Raw genomic sequence first — 25,677 nt, forward strand, 5'->3', positions numbered from 1 at the left:
GACAGACCTGTTTACCCGACGGACCTCCTTTTGCCTGTTCTTTTCTTCCTTTTATCCCCATTCTCACTTTTAACTCTTGTACAGCTGTGGCCTGTTGGCTTTGCTAATAAAGTTTTGATTTGATTTGATTTAACATGGCAACAACAAAATGAGCTGAGCTGGGATAGTTCAGTCGGTAGAGCATGAGACTCTTAATCTCAGGGTCATGGTTTTGCACCTCATGTTGGGCAAAAGATTCCTGCATTGCAGGCAATTGGACGTGGTGTAGATGACCCTCGTGGTCCCTTCCAACTCTACAATCCTATGCTTCTGTGATTTCTCCACCCTGAATTACACTGTTGAAGAGAATCAAGACAACTTGATGGGTTTTTGTCCACAGACATCTTTCCGGGTCATGTGGCCAGCATGACTAAACCACTACTAGTGCACAGAGGACCGTGACAAGTGCCAGAGCACACGGAAACGCCATTTACCTTCCCACCACAGCTGCACCCATTTATCTACTTGCACTGGTGTGCTTTCAAACTGCTAGGTTGGCAGGAGCTGGGACAGAGCAACGGGAGCTCACTCCGTTGCGGGGATTCAAACCGCCGATCAGAGACCTTCCGATCAGCAAGCCCAAGAGGCTCAGTAGTTTAGACCACTGCGCCACACGTGTCCCTTCACGCTTTGCAAAGGCTAGCTCAAGAATTCCTCTGCAGCTTGTTTTCTCCCTTCACATCCCAAATAATAAAAATCCTACCATTTATTAATTTATAGGGTTTACCCCCCCCCAAAAAAAACCCTGTATAACAATCTATAAGAGTAGTTACAGGCAGGTAGCCGTGTTGGTCTGTCACAGTCGAAACAAACAAACAAACAAACAAACAAAATCCTTCCAGTAGCACCTTAGAGACCAACTAAGTTTGTTATTAGAATGAGCTTTTGTGTGCATGCACCCTTCTTCAGATACTTCTTCAGATATATGAAGAATTGTGCATGCACACGAAAGCTCATACGAATAACAAACCTACCGTATTTTTCGCTCTATAAGACACACTTTTTCCCTCCTAAAAAGTAAGGGGAAATGTGTGTGCGTCTTATGGAGCGAATGCAGGCTGTGTAGCTATCCCAGAAGCCAGAACAGCAAGAGGAATCGCTGTGCAGCGCTCCCTCTCGCTGTTCTAGCTTCTGGCTTAGCTGCGCGAAGCCTCCTCAGGGCAGCGGGAACCTTCATCCCGCTGCCCTGAGGAGGCTTCGTGCGGCTATCCCAGAAACCAGAACAGCGAGAGGGAGCGCTCTCTCTTGCTGTTCTAGCTTCTGGGATAGCCCCTCAGTCGCTTCCCCCACCTTCCGGAAAGGCCCTTCTCCCTCCTCGGGGAAAAGCCCCCAAGAGCAGCACACACGCTCGTGAAAGGGAGCGCTGAGCAGAGTCTGGGATGCATACAGGCTCTGCTCAGCACTCCCTTTAAATAATATTTTTTTCTTGCATTCCTCCTCTAAAAACTAGGTGCGTCTTATGGTCAGGTGCGTCTTATGGAGCGAAATATACGGTAGTTGGTCTCTAAGGTGCTACTGGAAGGAATTTTTTTAATCTATAAGTGTGTGTTTGTGTGCAATCTCTTTTTGGTTCTGGCTTATATGTCTGGCCTTGGGACTCTCACTCGGCCACACCTCTCCCCAGGTGCTGGCCTTGACCTGCACCTTCGAGTGCATTTGTCTGACTGGATTGTTGTCCTTGCACTGAGACAATGCCTCTTGCTTGCCAGATCCTGGACAAAGAGATGTTTGTGGCCTCAGAGCACGCACGGGAGGCCTTCCAGAAATACACTTCACAGTCACGAGACAAGCGATCCTACAGCTATACCAATAGTTCCGCTTACCTCAGTCCTCAAAACATGTGATTTCTTGGGTGTGTGTTTTCGTTTCTTCCATGAGGAAAATGCCTCCTTATCTCAATAGGTCTCGAATGGGGAAACGCATGCCCAATACTCACACATCCCTGGCATCCTGTGAGTCAGGTCCCGTGTTTTGCACCTAGAGTAAATATTTATCCGCTGGATACAGCTGATCTGAGGCGCCGTGACTTGTTTCCTCTCGGTTCTGGGAAAAGCTACTGGGAAGGGGGGACATGCAGTTTGCCAAAAACAGGGAGCATGACACCGAGGACCAGGCGCACTGACCTAGAGACCGACCAGTTTTGCATCCTCCTTATTTCCTCCTCAACCTGCGCTGTCTTGTTGGCTGCTCTTCCCACTTCTTACATAAGGATGTAAGGAGAGCTCCGCCAGATCATGTCAAAGGTGGCATCTTGACAGCATCCTGCCTCACAAGGATCAGTCAGGCGCCTCAGAAACTGGGATTCCCCAGAAACTGGGATTCTGCGGCCTCTGACGGCTGAGGTACAACTCAGCCATCAAAGCTGGCCGCTCTTGAGAGCTTCATCCTCCACAAATTTGTGTTAACCCCCTCTTAAAGCCACCCAGGTTGGCCGCCATCACTACATCCTGTGGCAGTGGGAAAATAAATAATGAATAATTTGCGTGAAAAAGAATGACACACACGAATGACTTGAGAACTGAAGATAATGGCTTGTGGAAAGTGTCTTTATTCGGTGTTACACTGGAGTGGATGTAGTGAATAATGTTTATATATAGCAGACAGAGAAAGAATCGGAAGTTCTTAAGCATATTAATTTCTCTCCCCCACCCCTCTTTTTTCAGTCTTTTAATTCCTTTTCTATTCCTTTTTTCCAATTCTTTTTTTCTTTAAAAAAATATTTAGGTGTACTCTCATTTTCCTACTCATATTGAAATACTGCCTCTCAATGAAGCCAAACTTAGACTCACAAAATGTTTAGGGGTTTGCTTACCGCTGTGTCACCCCCAGAAAAAAGCCCTGCCTTTTTAATTTTTCTTTCTTTCTTTCTTTCTTTCTTTCTTTCTTTCTTTCTTTTCCCTCTTACTTTTTTTGCCTCTGGATTAATGTTTGGACAAAATAAAAGATATTTGAAAATAATACTTGTGTTTTTCTTGATAAACTCTAATATATATTTTTTTAACTACATCCTACAGCAGTGAATTCCGCAGTTTAAAAACATCATGTTTGAAGAAGTACTTCCTTATGTCTTCCCTGGATTTTCCAACAATCCATTTCATAGAAAAGCCCCAGATTCTAGGATTATGAGAAGACAAAAACTTCTCACTGTCCACTTTCTCCACACAACGTGTAATTTTATGCACCTCTATCCTGTCCCGTCCCCCACTCCCTTTTCTTCCAAACTAAAAAGGTCCAGCTACTTCACCTTCTAGAGCTGCGTCCTTTTATTGAATCAACATCAACTCGGTCTCTCCTACCGTCTTGCTAACCCTTTTCCGGATCTGTGTGGAATGGGGCATGCGGTGTTGTATATTGTGTATCACAATTGTTTTCCCACCCCCAGTTTTGGCAATAGGATCTGAAATAAGATGGCTGGACGCCTACAAAGACAGGGCTCCTGATTGAGCTGGCCAGCCCTACCATTAGCCACCTCATGAGGTGGCCGGCCCTACTGTTAGACAGACACTTAGGTATTGCAAAAAAAGAAAGAAAGAAAGAGGGAATGCATCGAAATAGAAGAAGAATAAATGAAATAACTTGCTGCCTTTTCATGACACTCCTGGGGTGTTGGGTGTGTCTTACTTACAGAGTCTGAATATGTAGGGCTCTCAGAGGACAGTCCTCTGTTTGAAGGAACCCTCTATTAGGACCTGTAGAAGGAGCATCTGTCTTCATTGCCTTCTCAGCTGTAAACCTGGAAAATAGACCAAGATAGTGGTGTTCTTGCTTGCTGCTTTATAATTGTTAATGGCAGCCAGTGCGATGTAATGGTTAGAGCACTAGACTAGGGCTTAGGAGACCAGGCTTTGAATCCCCACTCCTTGGATATTGAAAGCAGAATCACTTACAACTGCCCCAACACCATAATGAGCACAAATCATCGTGAATCCACAATATATATATATATTTCCCTCCCCCTTCAACCTCCTGACTTTTGGACTCCCTCCATATATATATGGAGGGAGTCCAAAAGTCAGAAGGTTGAAGGGGTTGGGAAATCAAGAAAAATATTCCCCCACATCCGATCACATTTCTTAAAAATGCACATTTAGCGTGTTTCCCCCCAAAAGGACAATAATGTCTAAGTGGCAAGTTTGTGAAACCCCTGCAAAATGCCCCCTCTTCCAAAATTCACACACTACATTTGCTGGAATGTGTCCTTCTAAGAGTCCCCCGGTTACGAGAAGCTGTACTGAACACAATTGGCTCTCTCTTGATGCGCTTTTTTTTTTTTTTAGTTTCCTCATCCGTTTCCGCTCCTTTGTCCCTCCAAACATTTATTTTTTAAAGTTCAAGGGACACGCTCGGAGTCAACATAAATATAGACAAGGTCCCAGGCTCTGGAAATAGCCACCACAATACTACGGGTGACAAAACACGCAGGTGGTTTCTAAATGGAGGAAGCGACAAGGGCACTCTGCTTCCTTTCCAGTTTCTGGAGAGCAACGTGTCACTATGGCACATGAGCCGGGACTCTTAAGGTGTCGTATCCGGCAAGGAAAGGCCTCCGAGGAAAAGGTGACCTGATATGTGTGCTCAGTGGTGTAGCAAGGTCAGGTGGTACCCGGTGCGGTAAATTTCTTGTCCCCCCCGACATTGAAATCTATTTATTTTTGCCTGCAAAAATGATTTGACTATTTAATATTCTCTTTTTTAAAAAAAATAATATTTATTAATTTTCAACAATTTAAACACAACACTACAAAAAACCAAAGAAAAACAATACAACAATACAATACCGTACAAAAAACACTACACAACACTAACACAAACAATTAACAAAACAAAACAAAAACCATTCAAAACACAATCCAATTTCAATATCTTATCTTTCATTCACATGTTTCCACGACCTCCTCACACCTCCCTTTTTGTCTTCCACTTCTATTAATTGTTTCAGCAATTCCTCTCCATCTTCCTCTATTTTCTATCCTATAATTATCTTAACACATTCTAACCTTATTTTTCCCTTTAATACCCTATTAATCTATCTATACCTAATTCCTTATAACATTTCTACTAAAGCCATATAACTTCATTCCAACATTTTTCTAACATTCATTAATTTTACAGTATTTCTGTAAGTAGTCTTTAAACTTTTTCCAATCTTCTTCCACCGATTCTTCTCCCTGGTCTCGGATTCTGCCAGTCATTTCCGCCAATTCCATGTCGTGCACCAACTTCATCTGCCATTCTTCCTGTGTGGGTAAATCTTGTGTCTTCCAATACTTTGCGATAAGTATTCTTGCTGCTGTTGTTGCATACATAAAAAAAGTTCTATCTTTCTTTAACACCAATTGGCCGACCATGCCCAGGAGAAAGGCCTCTGGTTTCTTCAAAAAAGTATATTTAAATATCTTTTTCATTTCGTTATAAATCATTTCCCAGAATGTCTTAATCCTTGGCCATGTCCACCAAAGGTGGAAAAATGTATCTTCACTCTCATTACATTTCCAACATTTATTGTCGGGCAAATGGTATATTTTTGCAAGCTTGACTGGTGTCATGTACCACCTATAAATCATTTTCATTAAGTTTTCTCTTAAGGCATTACATGCTGTGAATTTAATATTCTCTTGAATTACATGCCGTGACTATTTAATATTCCCTTACAAATGAATGTGGATTCTGGGCCTCTGATAACAAGCAGGCGACTGCGGACAGTTACTTAAATCTACAGGATGGGTTGTGTTTTGGCCACCTTCTCCCGAGGGAGTTCTTTCCACTGTCAAATAGCTCTGCCTGACAGAAAGCTCTTCCTGATGTTTTGACAGCTCGGGGGAGGCTTGGGAGTCATGGGCGGGTGGCGCGCCATTGCCCCGCGCTCCCAGGCTGCTTCCTGGGGGGGGGAGCCTCCCCAGAGCTGTCCAAACAAAGGGGGAAGGGAGGAAGGCCGCCTGCAAAGCGGCGCGGCCCCCACTCCCAGAGAGCAGCCCAGGAGCACAGGGCAATGGCATGCAGTGCGCAGCGCACAACGCACAGCCCGGCCACGACTCCCTAGCCTCCCCCGAGCTGTCAAAACAAAGGGGGAAGGCCCTGGAGCTGCCATTTTGTCACCCTCCTCAGTAACGACACCCGGGGCGCCCCACGCCCCCTTCCTACGCCACTGTGTGTGCTTCTTTATCCACCTCCCACAGTTCCTGCAGCCTCGTGAGCAGCCTCTCCCGAGGCCCTGCTCACCTCACCCTGAAGCAAACACTTAATTCCACCACCCCCATGTGGTTGACTCCACTTTTGGCCCGAAGCCCAAGGCTGGTGATAGCCTGGGATCGAAAGCACAAGGAGAGGTTGGTGGCAGAGGTTTATGGCCACACGTGTGAAGTGCTCAATACTTGAGCAACTTCAATTTAAATGTGAATTGCCCCATCCATTTTGAGCAAGCTTCTTTATGGAAGTGAAGGTGTGGGCAATGTAAGCCTTCCAGGAAGCAACGCCTCAATGCCTTCCAGGTGTGCTATATGAGGAAGAATTTGCACATTGCATGGCAGGACGGAGCCTCAAAGATCAACTCCCACATTCCCAGCATGTTTGCACTCCTGTCTCAGCGACGTCTACGCTAGCTTGGTCATGTCCGCAGAAAGGAAGAAGGCAGGTTTCCCAAGGTTCACTCTGTGGGGAGCTGGCTTCAGGCGCCAGGCCCATTGGCAGACCAGCTCAGGTCAAAGATGTATGCAAATGTGACGTGAAGGCTGGTGACATCAATATAATAATAATAATTTATTATTTCTACCCCGCCCATCTGGCTGGGTTTCCCCAGCCACTCTGGGCGGCTTCCGACAAAACACTAAAATACAATAACCTATTAAACATTAAAAGCTTCCCTAAACTGGGCTGCCTTTAGATGTCTTCTAAAACTTTGGTAGTTATTTTTCTCTTTGACATCTGGTGGGAGGGCATTCCACAGGGCACTACCAAGAAGGCCCTCTGCCTGGTTCCCTGTAACTTGGCTTCTCGCAGTGAGGGAACCGCCAGAAGGCCCTCGGCGCTGGACCTCAGTGTCCGGGCAGAACGATGGAACACTTTGAATTGTGCTCGGAAACACCCTGCCGTGTGGAAACCCCTTGCAGGGAAACGCAGTGCCTGGAGACAGGCAGTCAAGTCGTGTATCTGTAGCAGTGACCAGAGGAGGAATGACCGCTGGGAGAAGCACAGAGAGAAGAAACTGTTTGAAAACGCCCTGGGGTGCCCCTGCAGCCCCCGAACTCCGAGCGTGATCCGGTGTGCGCAGTTCTGGAAAAGGCATTTCCCTTCTTCTCCAGTGCGCTTCAGTGACATATATCAAATGATATATGCACACTAATCTTCTAGCAGAACACAGCAAGAAGCGTGAGACATCGTAATCTTTAGCTCTACGCGTGTGTGTGTGTGTTTATTTATTTACACATTTTGTAGAGATAAAGGATTCATGGCGTCTTCGCTCCGAGAGAAGAACAGGAACAAGTAAAAGCAAAAGTACAGTACAATAAGTACATACATCCCAGACAGGCATGTGATTTACACCAATCTCATCTGCAGCATCGGAGGCGTGAAATACTAACAGAAACGCCCTGGTGCATCTGCAGCAGCACAACTGGATGCCTTTGTCTGCCTCAGCTGCAACAAAACATGTCTCTCCTGAACACAGCAGGCGCTGTAACTCTCCAGTGATTTGACCTCACCTGCAGAGACGCACTCTTCCACTGTCTCCCGAAACAGACAGATGCCAATCAACCAAATTATTTGTTTGTTAACTCCATCTTTGTGCTAAAAAGCCTTTCCACCAAGAATTACGAAAGAAAAATCGATTAACGGGCTTAAATGAAAAAGTGTTTACGCAAACATTTAATAATTGGCAGTTGGGTACCAGGGCAGCGCAGGTGAGTCACCTCCACACGCCTATCATTCGTGCCTTTCCTCTGGGTTTTACTCTCTTTGTGATGACGAATGTTGAGTTGGTTGTTTACATACTTGGTCCTACTGTCTGATATTTTGGCTTCCTGATCACGGGAATTTTGAGAAGCAATGAGTAAGCTGGACTTGTGGATGAGGCACAAAAAGGGTAACTTGTAACCTCTGGTCATTGGCCAGCTGCTAAACAAGGCTCCTAGGAGCCCTTTGGCCTCTTATCCGCCATCTTCTCAGATAATGATCAACTCTCCATCTTCCTTTCTCCCCACCCTGATCTCCTTTCTGTGATCATCCACTTGACAAAAAACGAAGTCTCTCCTTGATCCTTTCAGAATCCTTTGCTGGAGCGAAGAGGTATACACCAGTGCCCTCGTCTCAGATTTCTCCCAGTCCCAAACATTCCCGGTTTGGTCTTTCACCCACACCTGCCCCCTTCCCCACTTTGAGCACCAGCTGTTTCCTCCTCCTGCCCCCTCCCATTGTTCCATCGGCACAAACGTCATATATATTTTTTCCGGCTCCTTCCAGATGCTAAGGAAAATCATAAACAGCCAAGGACAGAATGAAAAACAAACTGCCTTATGCTTCTCTCTTGCTCCCACAAAAGGAACCTTGAAAGCAGTACTGTACCACTTTAAACAGCCATGACTTCCCCCAAAGAGTCCTGAGAAGTATGGTTTGTTACAGATACCAAGAGTTGTTAGGAGACCCCCAGTTTCCCCCACAGCGCTACAGTTCCCAGAGTTCCCTGGAAAGAGGGATGGATGGTTAAACCACTCTGGGAATTGTAGTTCTTTTAGAAGACATCTGAAGGCAGTCCTGTTTAGGGAAGCTTTTAATGTTTAATAGACTATTGTATTTTAATATTTTGTTGGAAGCTGCCCAGAGTAGTTGGGGAAACCCAGCCAGATGGGCGGGGTATAAATAAATTTATTATTATTATTATTATTATTATTATTATTATTATTATTATTATTATACTGTGAGGGGAATAAGTGTCTTCTTGTGTTCTTCATAAGCTACAGTGCCCAGGACTCTTTGTTTAAAGCCATATCGTACAATTTTAAATTTGTGGTACAGCTGGGGCCTAGGATTTGCACCTGACCATACAGTTGATGGGGTGCTGTTGTTTAATCCTGGCTCTGACATGTTTCGTATCATTCCACATTTGCAAGTGTACACTTTAAAAGTCTTAATTATACATCTAAAAGTTAAGAACACCAGAAGAGCTTTGCTAGGTTGGAGCAGGGATTCCCAAACTTGGGTCTCCAGCTACTGTTGGAATACAACTCAGCATCATCCCTGACCACTGGTCCCGCCAGCTAGGGATGATGGGAGTTGTAGTCCAACAACGGCTAGAGACCTAAGTTTGGGGAACTCTGGAGTAAAGGCCCATCCAGGCTAGCATCCTCTTCCTCACAGTGGCCAATCCCGATGCCTTTTGGAAGCCCATATTTCAGCCAAGAGCACAACAGCCTTTCATACTGTGCTATCCAACAACCAGTGGAGGTACTATATATAGCTGTAATTGACAGCATTAATCCTCCATGGAATTTGCTCAATTTCCTTTCACAGCTATATGACAGTCTAGCTACACCTGGGATTAAGAAGGCAGTTAGCAGTCACTCTGTGGTTCTTAAAAAAACTATTAACTAGGAGATGAGGGGTTGAGGAGATTGTAATCTGGATTACAGGTTGCCCAGAGAGGAAGTTTAAACCTCTGCTTCTCAGTCAACACACTTGGTGAAATTTAACACATCTAAACAGCAGTTTGCATTAGGAAAGAAACTCCCATTGGGTGCCAGTGCCAAGTGCCAATTGCCACATGCCGTGTGTGTGTGTGTGTGTGTGTGTGTGTGTGTGAAAGATGTACAGTGGTACCTCAGGTTAAGTACTTAATTCGTTCCAGAGGTCCATTCTTAACCTGAAACTGTTCTTAACCTGAAGCACCACTTTAGCTAATGGGGCCTCCTGCTGCCGCCGCACCGCCAGAGTACGATTTCTGTTCTCATCCTGAAGCAAAGTTCTTAACCCGAGGTAATATTTCTGGGTTAGCGGAGTCTGTAACCTGAAGCGTATGTAACCTGAAGTGTATGTAACCCGAGGTACCACTGTATTTACTTAGGACCTAATATTTATATCACCCTCAAAGGGATAGAGGCTGGTTGTAATGAACAGTGAGGTGTTCAAAGAGCCACTGTGTGTGGTAATGAATTCAATAGTTCAACTATGTGCCGTGTAAAGGAGGAGAAGAAAAATATCTATCCACTTTCTCCACACCACACACACATATGTAAACCTCTATCATGTCCCCCTTACTCACAATTTTTCTTAACTAAGAAAGCCCAAATGCTGTCAACTTTCTTCATCAGGGAACTGTTGTTCCAGCTTCTTCATTCCCTTTTTCCCTGCAACATGGCAAGCTCTGTTATGTCCTTTCTGAGATACAGCAACCATAATTTTATACAATATTCAAAGTGTGGTCGCTGCTCAGGTTTGTGTAAAGGTATTGCAAGTGCAAGTTTTATTGTGGCCAAAGCCAGTGACACTAAACACCACAAGAGTAAAGGTATTGCAATATTGAGGGTTTTACCTTTGATCCCTTTCCTAACGATAACATGAAATACACGTTTTTCATGGGTGCTGCATGGGTTGATGTTTTCACTGCCTTCCCACGATGATCCTAAGATTCATTTTCTGGTCAGTTGCCACAGGATCCGACCTTATCAGTTTACATGTGAAGTTAGGATTCGCAACCTCACATGCAACACCTCTTACTCATAATAAATCACATGACATGCCAATTCGGCTGGAGAAATCTTTTGCAGCTCTTTGCAATCCCTTTTTCTTTTTACCACTCAGAATAATGTGGTGCTATCAGCAGACGTGACCACCTCATGGCTCTAATCTCATTCCAGATCATTTATGAATGCTGGAAACCACAAATCCACTTCTTACATCTCTCTTCTTTATGAGAACTGTCCATTTATTCCTCTTTATTATTCTGTAATTCCTGTTCTACAACTAATTACCGCTTCATAAAAGGGCTTGTCCTCTTATCTTATATCTGCTTAAATAGTTCAGGAATTTTTGTTGAGGTATTTAGCACACAATGGCCCCTAGATCACCCATATTCAAATGCTTGCTGCACTCTCAAAGCTTAGTGACACAGGGCTTAGAGTTGTACAAGCCACACTAGTCCTGCTTCAGCGAGATTTTCATACCCTCCAACATTTCTCCAATGAAAATAGGGGTGTCCTATTCAACAACAATAACAACAACAGTTATCCAGCCCACCTGATTGAGTTACCCCAGCCACTCTGGGCGGCTTCCAACATATTCACAAACATAATAAAACATTAAACTTTAAAAACTTCCCAATATAGGGCTGCTTTCAGATGGCTCAGGGGTCGGATAACTCCATACCCTCCAACATTTCTCTGGTGAAAATAGGGGCGTCCTAAGGAAAAGCGGCACGGGTGGCGCTGTGGGTTAAACCACAGAGCCTAGGACTTGCCAATCAGAAGGTCGGCGGTTCAAATCCCCGTGACGGGGTGAGCTCATGGTTGCTTGGTCCCTGCTCCTGCCAACCAGCAGTTCGAAAGCACGTCAAAGTGCAAGTAGATAAATAGGTACCACTCCGGCGGGAAGGTAAACGGCGTTTCCGTACGCTGCTCTGGTTCGCCAGAAGCAGCTTAGTCATGCTGGCCACATGACCCGGGAAAACTGTCTGCGGACAAACGCCAGCTCCCTCGGCCAATAAAGCGAGATGAGCACCGCAACCCCAGAGTCGGTCGACTGAACCTAATGGCCAGGGGTCCCTTTACCTTTACCTTTTAAGGAAAAGCGGAACATTCTGGGATCAAATCAGAAATTGGGATGGCTTCTGTAAATCCAGGACTACCCCTGGAAAATAGGGACACTTGGAGGGTTTCGACTTCTTCTAAATGCTTCATCGTTTTATATTTAGCAAGGCTCTTGAGGTGTCCTTCTCTAACTCATTAGATCAGGACAGGCAGAACGAGAAGCTAAGGCCCCCTCATTCTCTTAGAGAAGGTAAGTCAACAGAGTCTGGCAGGAATGAAGTCGGATTTCGTGTTACTTAGGAATGAACGGGGCTCTGTTTGGAGAATCCTTAAAGATCGATTCCCCCTGGATCCCTCAAGCACTTCAGTACCTTCCCAGAGAACACACCATGCATTTAAAGCGCATTGCTTCCCCCAGAGAATCCTGGGAGTTGTAAGGATCCCTTCCCAGCACCCTTAAACTACAGTTCCCATGGTTCTTCAGGCAAATTCATGTGATTTAAATGTGCAATAAATGTATGGTGCGTATTCCGCCCTGATGGGGCTGAGCTCCAAGACCTGCATTTAACCACAGCGATCCATCATGAAGAAAAGGTTGTTCCTGATGACATGAAGAGGGCCTTTCCCTCACCTCACCCACAGAGCAACCACAACCAGCATCCTTGCATTTGGGATAAAAGAGAAAGGCTTCCCATCAGAGAGCAGAACTACCAGGTAGGTTTGAACTCTGACACCTCATTTTGGCTCTGGCTTTCATTGTTTCCTGCATGCATCCTGTATCCTGGTTAACTTTATCCCATTTGCCTGGCCCTATTCCCATTGCTATATAGCAAGAACTCCTCTTCCTCCTCTGCTACCGGCTGTGATCTGTGTTTTCAGGCACATCTCCTAGTAAACGTCCCCCCTCTACTCACAAAGGTGTGAGTCAGCCTTCAGGCATGAGCAGCTGGCCAAAGCTTCCAGCACATCTGCACGTCCCCACGGCTAAGAATAGGTTGAAGGGGAAAGGGTAAACCTGCACATCCTGGTTTTGAACAACTGCTAGATCCTCTCTTTGAGAATCCCAGGAATCTGAACTAGAAGGCTTGATTTGTGGCTGCCTAATTTCACTGTCTGCAGCTGGGCAACCTTCCTCACAGGCCTCATCCAGAACTGGCCCGAGATCTTCCTGTTATAGGCCTGGGTAGGCCGGTCAAACCTGCTGGCATTGACAAAGCATATGACCCTCACCTGAATCTCATAGCTCTCCTGACAGGTGATTTGGTCTGCAGCCACAGTGCGGAAATAAAGGAGGAGATTGCCCACCAGAAACCAGGCACTCTATTATTCAAATTAGGCCCCAGAGTTTTTCTTACAACCCCCTTCTCAATGAATTAATCAATTTTAATGTAGCATGTAAAATCTCAAAACTTTCTTATTTGTTAATTCCAGCAACTACTGCTCTCACTTCATTACAAACAGTATTTATACCTGCAACACACTTGAGCAAACCTGTTCCTCTTCCTTTCACAGATATTTTGTTTCCATTTGCAACTATAGCTGCCTTTGATGAGTTAGCATTTAACTCGGGGGGGGGGGGTTAGCATCAGATGTCATGTGCATGGAAGTTGCCAAATCAATTAACCAGCTAGAAGGGTTACTGTTAATAGCACCAGTTTTCCTAAAACTTGATATTGCTGGATAGTTCTGATGAACTGCAAAAGCATTTTTATTTTGCTTTCTGTTGCCACTCTGGAACTTTTCTTTATTAGTGCCAATTTGTTCCCTCAGCCTGAAAGCGAGATGAGTGCCACAACCTCATAGTCGCCTTTGACTGGACTTAACCGTCCAGGGGTCCTTTATCTTTACCTTTTCCCCTGCCAATGTTACCTAGCATATGCACCTTTCTGAAGGAGGGTCTCCACCCCCATCGTTCTACCTGGACATTGAGGTCCAGCGCTGAGGGCCTTCTGGTGGTTCCCTCACTGTGAGAAGCCAAATTACAGGGAACCAGGCAGAGGGCCTTCTCGGTAGTGGCGCCCGCCCTGTGGAACGCCCTCCCACCAGATGTCAAAGAGAACAACAACTACCAAACTTTTATAAGACATCTGAAGGCAGCCCTGTTTAGGGAAACATTTAATATTTGCTGTATTACTGTATTTTAATATTTGGTTGGAAGCCGCCCAGAGTGGCTGGGGAAGTCCAGCCAGATGGGCAGGGTATAAATAATAATAAACAATAATTATTATTATTTCTGCACATGTCTTGGTGGTGGAACTGCATTGCAACATTCAGAAAAGTGCAGATTTCAGTACGACCTAACAGGTGAGCCCAATGCAAAACTGCCCACTCACCTGATACAGTTAAAAAAAAACCAAAAAAACCTGCCCCCTTGCTTTTCTGATGACACAAAACACAAACTGGGCAAAGTGTTCTTACTGCCTTCCTCATCAGTTGGCCGCTGATGTTAAGCCGCCCTTTGGAATGGGGAAGGATAGCAACGGGTGGTGGGAGAAATCGAGAATACAAGGGCGCTTAGATCTCAAGATGGGAGGAGGGAAAATACCGGGGAAGCTGGCGTTTACGTGTAGACTTGTGTGTGCGTGTGTGTCTGAGGACATGTCTGTCTGTCTGGGAGGTCAACAGAGGGCGGGGAGGCAGGAGCGGGGGGAAGAATCCCTGCAGAGTCAGACAGGATGAGCCAATGTGAATATGTGTGCATGACAGAAAGCATGAAAAGGAAGGCATGGGCTGGGGGCTGGGGGTGGGAAGGAATAGGCTGCAGCCCTTTGCCTATCCTTCAAACAAGCCGGGAAGACCCACCCCCATCCTGTCTGCTTGTGAAGGTTTCGGAAGCTCCTCCAAAAGCCCCACCCCCTGAACAGTAGCATAAAAGCCACACACCCATCCCAGCGACTGGACACTAAACAGCTACTGCTGGACAGAGCCTCAGAGTCAAAGGGACCAGACCAGACTCAACTCGACTGAACCGCTGGAGATATCAGGTAAGTGTCTCCATCTCCTCAGGACTTCTGCGTGCTCTGGGATTTAGAGAGGCTTTGTGGCTTCTAGGGTAGCTGATAGGCTTGCGTTAAGAAGGGCTTTGCTGAGCCTCTCTTGGGTTTTGGGAGGTAAAGCAGATGTTATCGACCCAGATGTTATCGACCCAGAAGTATGGATGGGATGGAACTGATCAGGTGGGCTGTGGCAATAGCTGAGGCAATATATTCCTCTGGGTTTGGGGAGGGAAGCATACGAGCTGGATGTGAGCATCACTTGGCTACTTCCAGGGTGATCGGAGAAGGTTCAAAATGGCTCACTGTTTTCCAACAGATTAATTAAATTCTTTTCTGGGGCTTAATTTATAAACTTGAATTAAAAATTAATTGGGGACACATTTTTTGTCGCTATTTTTTTAAAAATTCATCAATCTAATTGATTGGTCAAACAAAACATTGCAGTAATTACCTGCCAGGGGTCCCACCTCATTTTAAAATACTTATTTACATGCATTCATATCCGATTTAAAATATCCCATGGATGAGTTCTGTGAGCACCAAAAATGCATTGTTGTAGACCTCACCGTAAGGGAGAGATGCTGCTTTTGCCGAGTCTCAGGCTGCCTTGAAATCGCACCCTCATCCAAGATATGTGGAGGGTTGTGGTTGCTGGTGAGGAAGGAAAGGCAGTCTGCTCAGATATATTTTTGTTAATACTTCAGGTGCCCCTTGAACGCAGGATCCAGAACGGAGCCAGAATGAACTATAACGCAGATTCATCTTTGCCCTTTTCTTCCCAGGTCAGGATCATGGATTCAAGAAGTTTTGTTGTGATGCTTTGTTTGCTGATGACATCTTCATGTCAGCCCTGGAAGGCATTTGGAGCACCAGACAGGTGAGCAGCTGGGAAATGGGCAGGTGGCGATTCAGGGTGGTTGGTTTCGAGTAAGGAGGAGGGCAACACAATGCATAAACCACAAAATTCACCCCCCGCAAGAGGTAGCAATGGGGCCACCAACTTAAGAATAATAATAATCATTTATTATTTATACCCTGCCTACCTGGCTGGGTTTCCCCAGCCACTCTGGGTGGCTTCCAACAAAATATTAAAATACAATAATTCATCAAATATTAAAAGCTTCCCTAAACAGGGCTGCCTTCAGATGTCTTCTAAAAGTCAGATAGTTGTTTATTTTCTTGACATCTGCTGGGAGGGCATTCCACAGGGCGGGCATCACTACCAAGAAGGCCCTCTGTCTGGTTCCCTGTAACTCCGCTTCTTGCAGTGAGGGAACCGCCAGAAGGCCCTCGGTGCTGGACCTCAGTGTCTGGGTGGGGGTGGAGACGCTCCTTCAGGTATACTGGGCCGAGGCCATTTAGGGCTTTAAAGGTCAGCGCCAACACTTCGAATTGTGCCCGGAAATGTACTGGGAGCCAATGTAGGTCTTTCAGGACCAGTGTTATGTGGTCTCAGCACATTAACGACTTTAAAAGAGAATTAGGCAACTTGATGGCTATTAATGGCTGCTCCCCATGATGTCTATGTGCTATACCTGCTGTCAGAGGCAGTGTTCTTTCTGAATATCTGTTGCTGAGAACCGCAATCGTGGGGCTTGCCCATGCACTTAGGTATTGCTTGCGGGATTCCCGGCCACATCTGGGTGGCCGCTTGTGAACAGGAGGCTGGACTAGACGGGCCACTGGCCTGATTCTGATGTTCTGATGAGACAGTGAGGGATCCTCCCCTCATCTTATGGCCATCATCAATGTGTTATAACCACCCTACTTCCTTATTTTCTCCAGGCGGCAGCCCCCTCCTTTTGCCTCTTTCCTGAATCAGCTCCTGAAGATACGTGAAGAAGCAGAGGGTAGAGCCTTGCAGGAACCTGTGTTGGAAGCAGGAGAAAGGTCCACCAAGTGGGAGCAGTTGGAGGGAGTGAGAAGCCAGCTGAATCTGTTGAAGAGGTAAGTGGTACCTTGGAAGGACAACATCCCTGCACTCAGAGCAGACTAGCCCCATTAGATATAGCCACTAGATCAACCACTTATTCCAGAGAACACTACCTTCAGCTTTCTGTCTCACACCTGTCCAGGAATGCAGGGAACTGCTTTATACTGAGTCATACCCTCAACCCATCTTGCTTAGTAATGGCAGCAGGTCTTTTGGGTTTTTGACAGGAGACATTCTCTTCCCTACCTGGAGATGTTGGAGTTTGGACCTGGGGCATTCTGCTACTGAGCTATGGCCCTTGATGATCATCTGTCATGGATGCTTTAGCTGAGATTCATGCATTACAGGCCCTTGGACCAGGTCTCTTCCAACTCAACTGTTCTATGATTCTAGAGCTGTGTCTTCCAGCGCAGTAGACCTCAGACCTTCCCAGAGAACATGGGAGTCAGGGCATGGTCTTTCAACCAGTCAAACCTGTGCGACAATAGATCTAGAACAGGGCTAACCAATGTGCTGCCTTCCAGATCTTGCTGGATTCTAAATCCCAGGGATGATGGGATTTGTAGTCTGAAGGGTACCACGCTGGCTACGTCTGATCTAGAATATAATAATCTTGATTTTGCTTGATCTACATTTCGCAAGAAAAAAATCTTTCTCTCTATCTTACAATTTAAATTTCATTTTTTTCCTTGGGGTTAGGGCTTGTGAAACAGCCTGGCAAGCTAAACATATCATCTAACCATACAACACCTATTTGTGTCAGGCAGAAAATATGTAAAATGCGTCCTACAGACAGAAGTTGCCAAACCGTCTCTCCCCTCCCCCTTTTAATTAACCTGGGAGGTGTTTTGCTTCCCAATAGGCAGAAATTTTGCTAGTGAAGCTTTTTCTGATGCAGTAATGAAATAACTCACGAGGACTCTTCCTATTAAAACAGTGGATGCAGTTAGGAGTGCCGTGACACTTCATTAACATGTTAGAAATGGGGAGAAATTCACTGGCAAAACTGATTTTTCCTCCTACACATGTTTGGGGCATGACCCAGTCTTGATTTGCAATTGCATGATACCGATCTAAATAGACAAATAGTCTGACTCAGTATAAGACAGCTTCCTGTGTCCCCATATAGGGTGTAGTTATTTGGATGGTAGTGAAGACTGAGTCCCGTCCCCCCCCCCCCCCCAGTGTGAAACTTAGCCTTTCACTATTATTTTTTTTAAATCATGGCCCCAAACTGGACCAGACCAAGATGAAGCCATCTCTTGGCTGGGCGAAAGCCAATTCCTAGCCCTATGACAATCTTAGTCTGAGTCCCTCGGGTGGTGCAATGGGTCAGGGCACCAGGCTGTTAACCAAAAGGTTGGTGTTTCGAATCCACCCAGGGACTGCTGTGAGCAGGATTCCTGCATTGCAGGGGGTTGGACTAGATGACCCTTGGGGTACCCTTCTAACTATGATTCGAAGCCTCAGCTCTAGTATAGCATGGATAGGGAGCCTGTGGTTCTCCAGATATAGCTGGACTATAATTCACATCATCCCCCATCACTGCCTGGCTGTGCCTTTTGCTCCCATTCAAGAGATCATTCCTCCAGCTCCAGGCCCTGTATAGGTCCTCTACAAGACCCTAGTGTCCCTCACACTTCTTTTCCCCACCCACAGCTCCTCACCTGGGCATCGTGTCCCCCGACACCTGCTGGCCTTGCCTTCCATGCGCGGATGCCAGCTTGGCACCTGCCAGGTGCAGAACCTCGCCAACCTGCTGTACCGTTACGGGGGCAACAACCAGAAGGACGAATCCCGCAAGAACAACAAGGACACAGCCGATCCCATGGGCTATGGGCGCAGGAGACGCCGGGCGGCTGGGCATGGCTTGCCCACTCCCACTTAAGAGACACCATGCTGACGAGGGGAGAGATGGGCACTAACTGAACCAGGCTCTGCGAAGCCGCAAGGATCAAGAGAACACACTCAGTGACCCCGAGTGCTCAGAGGCAATGGGCAACTACAAGCGTGGCCACCATCATGGGATGGTTGTGGGTCTTCTTCTGTCTCCAGCATTTTAGTGCCCCCCATCCCAGTTCAAGATTTGGGCCACTGGTGCCCAGGCAAAGCTTCATAGGGATGCAAGGCTGTAGAGCGGATAGCTGCTACAGCTCACAGGGTGTTCAATGGAGTTGTGTGTTCAGCGACGGTCAAGCTAAGAGCCTCCTCTCCAACGGGGCAGCAGCTCTTTGCCAGAACGCAGGAGGAGGATGCTATAGAAGCCAAGGAAGCGGATGGGAAAGTGGTCATGCCCCCCCCCCCGGAAAAGAACACTGGAACATCTCGGTGTTGCAGAATAGCTCCTCTGCAAAATACAAATGGACTTCACCAGCTATGTGACTTTGCAGGCATGGTGGCGGGATTCCTGGGCATTCCTGGCTTCTGGGATTCTGTGCTTCATTTATGCATCTGGAGTTGCATCAAGAGGAGTTTTCAAGTAAAGAGATTTATCCACCTGGAATTGTTTGTGGTGTTATTTGTTGCCTTGGCTCGGGTGAGGTTGCTATGTGTGCTAGGAGAAATGAATGGTTGGGAATGGATGCAAATTTGTCCCCGCCTCCTGCCGCCCTCTGGTGTTAATTAAACGGCACACCTCTCTCAGCGATCCCAGGCTTCCTGGTACTGCCCTGTTGCACTTCCTGCAGGCACCTATGTAGTCCAGTTTGTGCCTAGGTGGAACTAGGAAGTGTGGATGAAGTCCCATGTTTGGTTGCCAGAGATGTGGTTATACTCCTTATTCAGTGAAGGATTGCTGCAAGCTGGTGAGATCCTTTCACAAGCCTTGGTTGTTCTGAACAACGACAGAACGGCATGGGCTCCTGAGCACTCTGCTTTGGCTCTTAGGACCTCTGAGATGCTCTGAGATGCTTGTTGTTCCCAAAGAAGGGGTTACAAAGTTTTTCACTTGCCTAAAGAACCCATTGGTTGGTTGAAGATAACCTGAGCATAATCTGTGCTGTCATTTTGTTGATCACTGAGAGCTATAAGCAGCTGGAGCTTCTGTATTTTTCTGCCCAGGTTGCCATTACCATCCACCCATCTATTATTATTATTATTATTATTATTATTATTATTATTATTATTATTATTAATTATTTATTATTATTATTATTTTGACTAAGTAAGAGTCATAAATAAATAAGAATAAAAATGTGCACCCCACCCCCAAGACCATTCCATTGTAACTATCCAACCTCCCAAAATTTCAACACCACCTGCGATGGTTTGGCCCCTTTCCATTTTAACAGGACAAATTCTACAAACACCTTCCATATCTCCTCAAAATCATTTCTCCTGCATATTCCCTGTCTTACCTTAATGGCACATGTTAATTTATCATCAATGGCTATATCCCCCACACCATTACCATTTATTTGCAAATTAATACATGGTTCGTGCCTCCACCTTTTATCTCTTCACAACGATCCTGTGAGGTAGGTTAGGGTGGCCCAACATTGTGCGCTTCATTGATGAGTGGGGATTTGGACCTGGGAATCTCCAGTCCAGGTTGGCCATTGTAACCACCAGAAAAATATATATATTAAAGGGATGCAAAGAATGAGAAAATACTAGGATGCCCCATCTCCCCCTAAAGAAGAGAGGTGGCTTAGATCAGTGTTTCCCAAGCTTGGGTTGCCAGCTGTTTTTGGACTACAACTCCCATCATCCCTAGCTAGCAGGACCAATGGTCAGCAATGATGGGAATTGTAGTCCAAAAACAGCTGGAGACCCTCGTTTGGGAAACACTGGCTTAGATCAATGGAACTGTGAGCCACACCTGCTGGTTTCTTGGAAAGGTGGAGATGGTAATTAATCAAGACCAGGGCTAGCCAATGCAGTGGGCTCCAGATGTTGTTGCACTCTATATCCCATCAGTCAATGGCTAAGGATGATGGGAGTTGTAGTCCAACATTTGGAGGGCACGAGGTTGACAAACCTTGAGCTAGAGGTGCACGTGTCAATGTGTATGAGGTCTCCTGTTGGGCGACCTGCACCCAAAGGTCTGCCTGTGGTCTTCTTTGGCTTAATTTCAGGTGGGTGGTGGGGGTGGAGAGACCCCAAAGGCCAAGGTGGGGGTGGGAGGGGGTGGTGCAAAAAGGGAAGGGAATTCTCTGCATGCAATCACCTCAGACTCTACTAAAAGTGACCTGTCTCTTCTCCACAAATTTCAGCAGCTCTCTCTCTCTCTCTGTTTGTATAAGAGGGGGAGAAAGGCTGTGAGAGAACTGGAGTGTCAAGAAGAAAGAGGGAAGGGGCAGAAAGAGAAAAGGGGTAAAAGGACAAAGAATGAGCGAGGACAAGTGCCTGGGAGGACTGCGAAACCAGGTTGGGTTGGGATTCTCGGGGGAGTGAAATTCAGGCCTTAGGCATGATCTGACTCATTCCAGAGCATTCACAAAATACAAATTAAGATTATTATTAAAAAACAAACGAACGAACGAACCCACACACACCACACATTAACATTTTCTACTCATTTTGCAACTCCTGCTTCCATGAACAAGGAGGCAATGAAAAGTGAAATGAAACGAGGTTCAGAAAACTGGAGCTCTCGTGGGTAGTGAAACAGGGAGACTTGAGGCTATTGTGGAGGGGTGGGGTGGGGTGGGGGGAAGGCGACTGGAAATCTGGGGTTGGGGAAACCTCCCCCCCCCCGCCCTCCGGCTCAAAAAGAAAAGCGGGGTCAGCGGCGGCGCCTCCGGAACCAAAGATTTCAAGGCGGGGGCTCCGGAAGCCCCGACCACCTCCAGCAGCATCAGCATCAATAAAGCGGCGCGGGGCATTTCGGGAAAATCCTTGCACGGCCGGAGCCGGCATGGCCAGCTGGGCGGCGACGAGGAGGGGAGATGCTGGAGGCCGGCGGGCAGGCGGGAGAGGACAGGCGGACTAGTGGGTAGAGGAGCAGGGGGCCGCCAGGGGCAAGGACCCGGAGGAGCGAGGAAGGAACTGCTCGGAAAGGAGGAGAGAACGGAGAGGATGGAGAGGAAGAGGAGGAGCTGGGGTGCCGCTGGGGACCCCCGAAAGGCTGCCCGTCGCCAGGGGGGTCCTGCTCCCCAGCCCTGAGCTTCGGCGCATGGCTCAGCCCCGGAATTGGGCCGGGTTGCTCTTGGCCGGGGGGTCACCCCAGAGAGGCAGCAAGGTGAGCCCTCCCTCCCCCCACCCTGGGCCTAGTGGGTGCTGCTGGCAAGACAGGGCTTCTTTCTGGGGGCTGCTGGGGAGGCGAGACCAACCCGGGTCCGTAGTAGCAGAAACTGGGGGGGAGGGGAGGAAGGCACTGAGGGGGTTATGGGTTAGTGGCGGTGAGTTATGGGTTCCCTGAGGGAGCAGTGGAGCCTAGTGCGAGTAGCTGTGTGGGCTGGGGGTGCCTTCTTCTGAAAGAACCAAAGGCCCAGGGTCCCAATCTCACCTGAGGTGCAGTTTGTTGTTTTTTTAATTTTCCCAGAGTTGGCAGCCTGACCCCTCCGGAGGAGCCCAATGAGACTTGCTGGTGGAACAGGTATGTAATAGCTGATGGAAGGTGGTCTCTATGGGGGGTCGGGTGGGATGTCAAGGTTTACGGACGCCCGTCTGTGTACAGCTGGCCGTCGCTTCCTGAGGGCATCCACTACATAGGGTACTATTTATAGACAAGCCTGTGCAGATTCCAAGGCTGGGGTTTGATCAATGATCTGTTGGCACGATGGAGATTGGAGGGGGGGCGGGGGGGGACTTTGGGGAGGAAATGGCAAGCAGGCGAGTGGCCGTCCCCTCCAGCAGGCATCGATTTATGCCTCTGCTGCTTTTGCTTGGCTTGCTACTGTAATGAGATGGTGGGGGCAGAGATAATTGCTTGCTTCCAAAACCTAAATGGCAAATAGGATTTTTCTTATGCCACTTTGTACATACACACACACACACACACACACACTCCCAAGTCGTTCCACCACATGAGAAACAGTGTCTGTAATGTTCAACTTTCTAGAAGGTAAGGAGGTCAGTGGCCCTGGATCCTCTGAGGTCAAGTGAAGCAGCTGTATGTGTTTTTTCATATTGTGATTTTATGCTGTAACCGCCCTAAGACCTATTAAAACAAACAAACAAACAAACAAACAAACAAACCCACACACACCACACATTAACATTTTCTACTCATTTTGCTACTCCTGCTTCCATTAACAAGGAGGCAATGAAAGACCTACAAGTATAGGGTGGAGTAAAAAATATAATTAATAACGAGGAGGCAATGAAAGACCTACAAGTATAGGGTGGAGTAAAAAATATAATTAATAATAATAATAATAACAATCTCTTAAGTAGGTCTGGGGATGGGCAGTGCCTGGAAGTGAGACCTCTGAGAAACTTATGTTAGCCAATCCTTTCCTCTGTCAAAAATAACGTGAAGGCCAGTAGAAACTTTTTTTGTGTGTGGGGGGGGTGGATGTCTTTGTTTCCCTTCCTCACTTGGCTCCTCTCGTACACACGAGATGTTGTAATCATTTTAATTTTAGGAAACATTCTTTCTTTCGTGGGTGGAAAAGCAATTTCGGGAGGCCAAAGTATCTTCAAAGGATCACACCCTTTTATTCCATGTCAGATCATGCAGCCTCACATGTAACTCCATAAAAATGACTAGCTGACAAATATGTTTACTAGCTCACCTGATTTTATATTCTTCCTCTGCTAGTTATTTGTGCCATTACTGTTGAGCTATAGGGGAGGCAGGGGAAAAAGAAAACCCCCCTCCAACTTTTTAAAGTTTGCAAATGTTTCCTTCTCCTGCCACTTGGAAGAAATTAAAGGGCCAAACTTTTCTTTTAATAAGAGAAAAATGAAAATCTGCCGCAAGAGCCTGCAAATTTAAACCAGAAGGTTGATGCTTAATCATTTTCCCACAGGTCATTTTCATGATTAAAATCAGCCTCCCAACATTACTTTTCCACTGGTTGACTTTTTGTTCTTAATTATGGTAAACTGGTCTGTCTGTCTGCTATGTTTGGTGTTCGTTTGGTGCTTGCTTGTGTTAAGCGAAGTCTTGTTTAACTGAGTGAGACATTTCCATGAGCTGTAGTGGCAGGCAGTGAAATACCTAACATTTAAAAGGCACTTCCTGATACCACAGAAAGCACATTTTTGTGGCTGGCTGCCATACACTTGTGCATCTTTATCACCTCACACCTTTTCCCTAAACCTATAAGTAGATAGTCTTAAGTAAGGAAACCAGCAAATGTGCACCTCATGCATATGAGATAGAGAGAGACTGAGCAATGGCTTGACACCTAAACAACAGCACTAGCCATGCCAGTTTTGGTGGACAGCTGTCACACAATAGAACCCAGAATACTAGGCATGTAGGGGTGTGTGGGTGTGAGGGTGTGGAATCTAGTGGATCAAGTGGGTCAATAGGAATACATATCATAGGTGCCACCTAGATAGCATTCTGAAATGGGCCTCAGAAGTCACGCAACCTCGAGAGTTATTAAAATAATGTTACTTTTCAGGCTATTTTCTAATTCTGCTTCAGGTAATAGATTAAAAAGAGAGATATTTGCTTCCTGGAAGGCTCAGTGGGGGCAGAAGACCTAGGCTAAACTATATCCATATAATTAATGGATATAGTCCATTGTGTTGGTGTTCTTGAGCAGCTAGCATTCCAGTTTAATTGTTCGTTGTAAAAAGATAAGACTGGATGCCATTCAGGAATGAAGCGAATCTACCTGAGAGGTGTTGGTGGTTAGAAAGCAGGCAGCGCTTCTTTGTGTGATGGCATTAGAGGAGGCCTGCTGCTTCCTGCATCTCTGCTTAAAGGAAGGGCGAGGAACCTCACACCTCTCTGGCCAACAGAACTCCCTGTGCCTCCCTCTCTCTAGGTCACATTTCTCAAGGGCCCTGCTGTGCATCTTATTCGAGTGCTTCTGTCTGTCTGGGACCTGTTCTTGACCTGAGACAATGCCTCTTCCTTGCTTGGGTGGGGGGCAGAAGGATTTGTGTGTATGTAGAGTCAGTGATGCTGAAAACCTCTGACTGTGTGTGGCTGGAGGACTATAGCCTGCTTCAACAGAGGTAAGAGTCCTGTCCATTACCGCACTTTCTTTTGTCTCTGGCCCTGCCCACCAGTGGCACGTGGCTCTCTGAACAGGGTCCCCATCCCTGGTTTGATATCCTCCAGGGGGTTCCTCAACTTCCTTTCTCCTCTCCCTCTCTCCTTCTTCCGCAAACCGTTAGGGGCTGGATGTGAAGCTGTGCTCCTCTTGGGGCCCAGTGATGTTTGTGCATGTAAACTCTGGGTCCTAATTTGTTTCCACAGTGATACCTCAGGTTACAGGTGCTTCAGGTTACAGACTCCGCTAACCCAGAAATAGTACCTCGGGTTAAGAACTTTGCTTCAGGATGAGAACAGAAATTGTGGTGGCAGTGGGAGGCCCCATTAGCTAAAGTGGTACCTCAGGTTAAGAACAGTTTCAGGTTAAGAACGGACCTCCAGAACGAATTAAGTACTTAACCCAAGGTACCACTGTACTTACATTGAGTATTACTGGCATGGGGGCACCATGTTTGTCTAGCTCCCAAGCATTGTGTTGGCTTAGATGCAGCTTGCAAAGGCCATTCTCCTCCCCCCTCCCCAAGGTAGCTGTGCATGATTTGAGGTTGTTGAGTTGCACACCCCAGTTTCTTATATGTAGTTGTCATCTTTACGCATTTTTTTAAAAAAGTGGTTTGATTAGAGACAGTCTGGACAGCTCAGTTGGTTAGAGCATGGTGCTGATAACGCCAAGGTTGCAGGTTCGATCCCCGTATTCATATTCCTGAATTGCAGGGGGTTGGACTAGATAGTCCTCAGGGTCCCTTCCACCTCTACAATTCTATGATTATGTGATGTGCAATAAAAACAGACTTGATTAGGGACAATTGTTGCATACAGTAAGCCTGCAAATTACGTGGGGGTTATGTTCTGTGC

At 46.5% G+C, this 25,677-nt stretch overlaps 2 protein-coding genes across 2 annotated transcripts in view; both read left to right on the plus strand.

Annotated features, from left to right (window-relative positions):
• Positions 1 to 14,003: 14,003 nt before the first annotated feature.
• Positions 14,004 to 19,203, plus strand: LOC310690802 (uncharacterized protein). The gene is made up of 4 exons (XM_083470368.1): positions 14,004 to 14,755; positions 15,550 to 15,644; positions 16,553 to 16,714; positions 18,360 to 19,203. Exons 2-4 carry the CDS (start codon positions 15,559 to 15,561, stop codon positions 18,586 to 18,588), a joined length of 477 nt encoding a protein of 158 aa, XP_083326494.1. The 5' UTR covers positions 14,004 to 14,755; positions 15,550 to 15,558; the 3' UTR covers positions 18,589 to 19,203.
• A 2,356-nt stretch (positions 19,204 to 21,559) lies between these two features.
• The window catches only part of CPT1C (carnitine palmitoyltransferase 1C), a 53,428-nt gene continuing 49,310 nt past the window's right edge, over positions 21,560 to 25,677 (plus strand). The window contains exons 1-2 of the mRNA XM_083469674.1: positions 21,560 to 21,882; positions 22,186 to 22,239. The gene's annotated coding sequence lies outside the window, so the exon portion shown is untranslated. The remainder of the gene's footprint in view (positions 21,883 to 22,185; positions 22,240 to 25,677) is intronic.

Source organism: Podarcis liolepis (assembly GCF_965112155.1).
Source record: "Podarcis liolepis genome assembly, chromosome: 13".
NCBI lineage: Eukaryota > Metazoa > Chordata > Lepidosauria > Squamata > Lacertidae > Podarcis > Podarcis liolepis.

Coding starts and splice junctions, on each gene's coding strand:
- LOC310690802 (XM_083470368.1), top strand. CDS start 15,559: ATGGATTCAAGAAGTTTTGTTGTGATGCTTTGTTTGCTGATGACATCT. Junction 15,645..16,552: donor GCATTTGGAGCACCAGACAG/GTGAGCAGCTGG, acceptor TATTTTCTCCAG/GCGGCAGCCCCCTCCTTTTG. Junction 16,715..18,359: donor CAGCTGAATCTGTTGAAGAG/GTAAGTGGTACC, acceptor CCCCACCCACAG/CTCCTCACCTGGGCATCGTG.